This window comes from Brassica napus, unplaced genomic scaffold (genome assembly GCF_020379485.1).
Source record: "Brassica napus cultivar Da-Ae unplaced genomic scaffold, Da-Ae ScsIHWf_24;HRSCAF=46, whole genome shotgun sequence".
NCBI lineage: Eukaryota > Viridiplantae > Streptophyta > Magnoliopsida > Brassicales > Brassicaceae > Brassica > Brassica napus.
In genome coordinates, this window is record NW_026015826.1 from 28,485 (window position 1) to 35,280 (window position 6,796).

The 6,796-nt window shown below is 38.1% G+C and overlaps 1 protein-coding gene across 1 annotated transcript; it reads right to left on the minus strand.

The window, feature by feature from the left end:
* Positions 1-713: 713 nt before the first annotated feature.
* On the minus strand, positions 714-6,253 carry LOC125601274 (kinesin-like protein KIN-5B). The gene is made up of 21 exons (XM_048773536.1): positions 6,096-6,253; positions 5,708-6,013; positions 5,336-5,491; positions 4,267-4,847; positions 4,036-4,192; positions 3,890-3,959; positions 3,733-3,809; positions 3,603-3,656; positions 3,432-3,512; positions 3,248-3,359; positions 3,092-3,178; positions 2,843-3,018; positions 2,599-2,760; positions 2,411-2,518; positions 2,176-2,334; positions 2,021-2,104; positions 1,740-1,945; positions 1,563-1,664; positions 1,368-1,477; positions 1,149-1,300; positions 714-1,069 (listed from the first exon to the last, which is right to left on the minus strand). The coding sequence occupies exons 2-21, from the start codon at positions 5,990-5,992 to the stop codon at positions 875-877; spliced, it is 3,114 nt and encodes a 1,037-aa protein (XP_048629493.1). The 5' UTR covers positions 5,993-6,013; positions 6,096-6,253; the 3' UTR covers positions 714-874.
* Between the last annotated feature and the right edge of the window lie 543 nt (positions 6,254-6,796).

Below are 6,796 nucleotides of genomic sequence, written 5' to 3' on the forward strand. Positions count from 1 at the left end.
TAACCCTTGCTTATAATAAGGTTAAAATAGGGTTGGGTTAAAATAGGGCTGGACTTATAATAAACGAAAGAGGGCTGGGCCCTAACCCTGTAGTTAACATCCCTACATGTAATACATGCACAGATGATTCTTTCAATAAACAGCTAACAACTTCTATATAGTTCAGATTCTTCTTTCTCTAAGATGAATCCAAATATGTGGTGCATAGACCTCTCCAGCTGCGGTCCTAACGTCTGAGTTTGGTGAAAAGAGCAAATAAGATGAATCCAAATTCGCTTTCTATAGGACTCGAAACTAGATCGCTTGATACAACTATTAATAAGTCATTAGTCAAACCACTGGAATAAATAGGTTTTCCGCATATGTTTTATTTCATGGTTGTGAGCAATAAGATATAACTATTGTTACTGCGTTAGGCTATCTAAATTATATTGTCCTTGGTCGTATTAGGTCAAGATAGTATTAGTAAGACCGTTTCCATAGAGTCAATGGTTAGCTAGGATGTGAATATGTGATGAATGAAGATTATTGAAAAATGGAGTATACACCAAGTTGTATATAAAAGATGAGCACGTCAAGTAAGTGGTAGATTACATAGATGTGCTTATGTTGACTTTATTATGTTTTCTTGAAGACCAAACAAAGTCAAAGAGTGTTTTAGTTTCTCTCTTTACTTTTTCTTTTTCATATTTGGTTTAATTCAGATGAGAAGATTAACCAAATTTAACCGGTCCATACACAACCAACTAGTCCAGAACAACACAACCTTGCGTACCACTACCATTCATAACCTTTACACAATATTACTCTTCTAGACTCATCCAGTTGATGAACTCAACTGCCAAAACGGGCACCCTTTTTTTGTCTAATCAAATCATATGTTTACTTCCAAGAATGGAGTTCTGTTGTTAGCTTCGTCTTGTCCCTGTTTACTTGATCTCTTCTCCATGCTTGTGTCCTCCTCACCGAGAATATTCTTCGGCAGCAAAGTCCTCATCTCCTCAATGGACGCCAAGCTCGGCACAGTTATGGGTACTTTCTTTGGCGTTTCGTTCTTGCGCTGATCAACCTGGCCATTGTATTACAAAACTTAACTGTTAGATATCTAGTCATAGATATCACACTCTACAATTTTTAGTGTTCTGTACCTGATAGTCTTTTATGAGAGACTGTTCTGCTTTGTCTCGAATGTTTGATACACCCTGTCCATGCTTCTCTTGCAATAACGTGACCTGCTTCATTGAAGTCTCCACTAAAGCATCCGTTGCTTCTTTGTTCTCACGGTCTTGCATCAGCGAGTCTGTAAAACCATAGATTAGGACATTTTTCCTTGAATAAGAAAGGGACAATGATTTTAGTGTGGTTACCATTAACAGCTGCGTGAAGTTCATTAGTCCTACTGACAAAGTTAGCATCCATTGTGGAGAATGTTGATGTAAACTCATCCTGCAGCTTGTCATTTTCTTTCTCCATGTCCCTATACATAGAAAGTTTTTTGTCAACCAAGTGATGTGGAAGGAAACATAGAAAGAAGTTGCAGATACAGAAGGAGATTATTTTACCCCATTGTGACATTAAGTTCTTGTTGGTACTTCGTGTTAAGGTTCTTTACGCCTGCTTCAGTGGTCTCCCACAGTTTTTTAGACTCATTGGCCCTTCCCAAGCTAAAACTCATACAATGTTTGTATGAGAAACTATATTGAGGAACGAAAGTATTAGTAGTGAGATGGAATCAGTACCAATCTTCAAGGTAATGGTCCATGACTGTGATAGACTCTGCGGAAGCTATTGTGTTTTCCGTGAACTCGGTTTTTGCTTTCTTTAAGTAGTCACACAGTTCCTTCTTTGCGCCAATGGAAACTTGCTGCATACAAGACACTTGTTCCTGCAATCTCTTCTCTTCTTGTATGTCGTGTTCTTGGATATTGCGTGATGCATCAGAGACCTAGAAACACGTGACTTAAGTGTGATCCAACTGATATAGAATGAAGGAGGAGTAGTTAATGGTTAAAAGACTCACCATTGCAGTTTTCTTTGAAGTTAGCTTTGATAATATCAGCCCAATGTCAACCAAAGCTTGTTTCTCCTCTCTTTCAGCCTCTTCCTGTGTTTAGTAACAACCAGTTTCGAGTTAACCTCTCAAAACATGCCTTATTAAAGTTTTTCCAATCTCACCTTAAAGTTCATTTCAAAAGCAGCAAGCTGTCTTGATTTCTCTGCTTGGCTTTCTCTAATAGCCTCCACCATGTTGTGAGCTTGGTTGTAGATGTTACTGAAAATGGTTGAAGCAGTGTTGGAAATTTCTTGGGCTGACCTCATGCTTCTGATCAAGCCCTGTGGATAAGAAAGAGCAGAAGTTAAATTCCTCAGCAGAGCTAACAAGACACCAGCATATGATTTTACACAACACCTGCTCTTGTTGTCTTGCAGCAAGAGCTAAGAGCTCCTTCTGGTCATTAAGTGAATCCCGGATGTCCTCAGCGACTTTAGCAGCCTCTTTTGCTGATGCAATGAGCAACTGAGAAGAGAGAGAGACACTTAAATATCACCTAAAACAGAAACACTTAAATTCAATCATTCTGTCTTGTTCATACTTACTTGCTCAACAGCCTCTATTTGTGATCCTATGGAAGAGTTCATGTTCTCCAGATCAAACGAAGCTTTCTTTTGTAGCATTTCAGAGAGTTTCTTCAAGGCTGCTACTCCTGAAGTATAAGTATCTGCTGTTCTACCAATTCTTGATTCCAGATCACGTGTTGCCTGTGTGAGTTTCAACCACTCATTGTTCATAAAATGTACACAAGAAAAAGGGAAATGAGATGGTATAGTCTTTTTTTCTTACATCATATTTATGAGCGAGAAAAGACTGAGTATGTTCTTCCATAGTTCTTAATTGTTGCTGTTGCTGAGACACTGATCCAAGTACTGTTCTGTGCAATTCTTTAAGGTTTTGATCAACCTGTGAACCAAATTTCAGAAGCATGCTTTTGTTTTCCGATTCCAGCTTGTCCTTTTGATCTGCAGAAACAAGTAAAGTCATCACTTGACAGAGACTTGTTTTCAGCTCTAGACATAGGAAACAAGCAAGTACCTAATCTTGTGAACAGAGAACTTATATCATTTGACGCATGCTGCAAATCAGAACGTAGCCCCTTTGCACGGTCGATCAAAGTAGTCTCTGTCCAACAAAATATCAGAAACACAAATCAAAAGCCTTTATATTTTTTTTATGAGCTAGAATTGTTACCTGAGGCTTTCATTCTGGAGATGATGGCTTCCCTTTCCTTTAACTTTGAGATAACTTGGATATAATTCTCTTTAAGGTCATGCAACTCCTTGTTAGTATTATCCAGGTTTCTCTGGACCATAAACGTTTGAAAATTCAAGACAAACTCTCATTGAAAGCATGAGTAATCTAGAAAGTAAATCACCTTGCAGTCCTTAAGGTCACTTTCTACATCCAGTAACTTCTCTTTCTCAGTCACGTAAAGCCCACGGAACTTGGAAGCTTCCTGCATAAGAGAAGAAGCCACTTAAGTTCCATCAGAGAAACTTGGTTTAGTTTCTAACAGATGGAAGAGAAAAGGTGGGAGCATACGTACTCTTTCAGCGAGATTTAAATCATTCTCCAACTGTTCTATCCTCTCAGTTCTCGCCTGAAACAAACACAATGATTATTCCGAGCATGAGGTGAAAATAGAATTAAAATTAAGGCTCGTCATTTGAATTTACCTTCTTTTCAGCCTCTTCTTGTGCATATCTTTCCTGTGCTATGTATATACCATTTCTATCCCTTGCCGCTCTTACATCTGCATCCATTTTACATCAGTTACAACAAATCTACTAGCACATTTGGTAATAAAAATTAGATGATGTTATGAGTGTAAACCTTCTTTCATTCTCTCAAGCTCCAAGTAAAGGTCTTTGAGCAACACAGCTTTGGATAACTTCTGGTTTGCCTGAAGATAGAGAAGTTAAGTTAGAAAGATGAAACCTAATATAGCTAATTATGAGATATGATAGTGTGAACAAAACCTCAGGTTTGTTCTTAATGTTCTTAGCACGGTAGGCATAATCCAAAGTGCTTAAAGTTTCTTCCAGGGAATGAGCAGATGGCGAGATTGTAGCAATGATACAAGTTTTTGTCTTCCCTCCTAGAGAGTCCCTTAAAAGCCTTGTCAGCTTACTATCCCTACAAAGACAAAGATCTACCGTTATACTCCAAGAAACACACAAATGTTTAGTTGTAAAGACAAGGGCAAGTACCTGTAAGGTATATGAGAAGAATGTTCCACAAGCGCATTAATCACACGCCCTAATGTAAGCAAGCTCTTGTTAATCTCCCCAGCCTCTCTCGCCCTACCATCCCTCGACCCTGACCGCAAAATATTCTCGGAGCCCGCTAGATCCACAAGGTTAAGCTTCCCACATTTGATCAACTCCTCATCTCCCATAGATTCTTCCTTAATATGCACCGTGATGGTAAAAACAGAATGAGAGCGGCTGCTTCTTTTATTCAACAAAGTATCCGCCGTGCGCCTTTTGGACGAGCCTCGTTCGAGAAGAGCGTATATATCGTTAGCACTGTACACAACCTCTTCCTCAAGACCACGTAGAACCACACAGCCTTTCCCATCCTCCATTAAAGAAACAGGCTTCTTCTGCTTATCGTCAGAAGATGATCTTGATGAAGAGTCTTCTTGAGCTAACAAGTCTGTGACTTCTTCGTTGTACAGCTCCAAGAACGTGACTTTCATACTGTAGTCAGCCTTTTGAGCCTCAAGAGTTTCGAATATATGCCTAACAGCTCTAGGAATCACCCCAGCCTCCACAGGTAAATCCCCTCCCTAGACAAAAAAACAACAACTTGAATCTGATAAGAACACACGGATACATTGATCAAGAACACCAATTATACTCAAGAACCTAAGGTTTGACAAAGACTTTTCCACCACACAAGTCTCACAAGATGCATATACTCTAAGTACACTCCTCTCTTCTAATTATAGTAGTACTCTCATCTTTACAATTCTGTTACTCTCCTAATGACTTCAATAACAGTTTGAGACTTGCCACATCCATATTCACAATCTTCTAAGCCACAGATCATAACAGAATCAAGTCACAAATGTTGAAGCCTTAAAACCGGTAATCTAGTTTAGAGACTGATCAAACAATAACGAAAGAGATTAGGACCAAAGATTCCGTTTACTGAAGTGTACAAAGTCTCTTTGGCCCTAATCTTTTTTCATTATTATTTGATTAGTCTCTAAACTAGATTACTGGTTTTAAGCCTTCAACAACAAACAGAAACATGAAAAACAAAATGAGATACCTTTTTACGCATGCCGCCTTCCATAGTGTAAGTCTTCCCGGTTCCTGTCTGTCCATAGGCAAACACAGTGCAGCTAAAACCTTCCAACACTTCATGAACAATAGGTGCAATGGCTTGGTCATATATAGATCTTTGTTGTGCTTTAGGCCCAAAAACCTATAAAAAAAAAACACCATCAATACCAACAAAGAACAGAGCATGTTTAAGAAATCCCTAGACGGTCCAATTTTTTTGAAAATTCAATTAGTAAATAAATCGACTAGACGCTGCCTATACCTATTTTTAGAACAATGATATGTAACATTAAATAGTCCAAAACATTTATATGTATGGACTACAAATCATAACCAAAGAACAAAAAAAGAAACGGACCTTGTCGAAAGTGAAGAGACGGTCCACTTGCTTATTAGCAACGCTGACTTCTTTCCTGAGCTCGTTACAGGAAATGACTCTAGGGACGTTCGATTTCTGCTCCTCTTCGCTTAACGGTCTGCAACGAAGAAGGACCTGAACGTTGACTTCTTTCTCTCTTTCGAGGCGGGAGGAGAAGCAAGAAGAATCAGGCCGTCTTCTCTCGGGACGAGGAGTGAGGAACGGAGCTGGAGATGGGATCACTCCCACTCCGCTTTTTCTTGTAACGTCGGGAGTGAAAGACATAACTACTTGGTGTTGGATGTTCTGAGAAAAAAAAATCAAAAAATGGAAAAATCATTATTGAACTCAAATCGAAAATCAAAAAGGTGGATTCAGATTCACTTACAGAAACACAAGCCCGGAAGGGGAGAGTTCGAATTTCGAATCGAGCACGAACAAGGTTTAGGGTTCTTCTTTGAGATTCGCAACGATGGGAACTTTTTTTTTTTTTTTTTCTGGTTTGAAATTTGAAAAGTAACCGTTTGGGAAACTCTGAGCGGAGTGTGTTATATGCTGCATACACAGAGAAAATGAATATGGGCCCGGCTGGTTCCCAAAGTTTGAATTACTTGACCAGTACCACTAATAATCACCTTAATTTCAAAAGTAAACTAATATGCTCGGCTAATGATCCCATTATTATGCAAATATAGCTTACACAAATTTGATTTCAATAGATGTATGTTTCCTATATTACATATTATTAACACCAGATTTTTTATTTATTTTTATATCATCTTTAGGATCACTGTGTGTCAAGTAATCCATTTTCAAAAAGAAAAATAATAATAAAGTACTTGTTCTAATCCTCCACGCCACAAGTTGAAGTTTAACACGAAAGGAAGAAAAAAAGCAGTATCTTTTGGGGAAAAAATAATGTAATTTCTGATTTTATTCTTTTTTGGAAAAAAGGTGTGCCAAAAAGGCAAAAAAAAAATACTAATATTTTGAAAAAAAAACAAGATCAAGCTGGATTAATAGTTTTAAACTGAATTGTAGAGTAATCCATCTTATATATGGATCTTATTTTCCAAAATAATATTTTAC

Coding starts and splice junctions, on each gene's coding strand:
- LOC125601274 (XM_048773536.1), bottom strand. CDS start 5,992: ATGTCTTTCACTCCCGACGTTACAAGAAAAAGCGGAGTGGGAGTGATC. Junction 1,946..2,020: donor CTTCAAAGAAAACTGCAATG/GTGAGTCTTTTA, acceptor ACGTGTTTCTAG/GTCTCTGATGCATCACGCAA. Junction 1,070..1,148: donor CTCTCATAAAAGACTATCAG/GTACAGAACACT, acceptor TACAATGGCCAG/GTTGATCAGCGCAAGAACGA.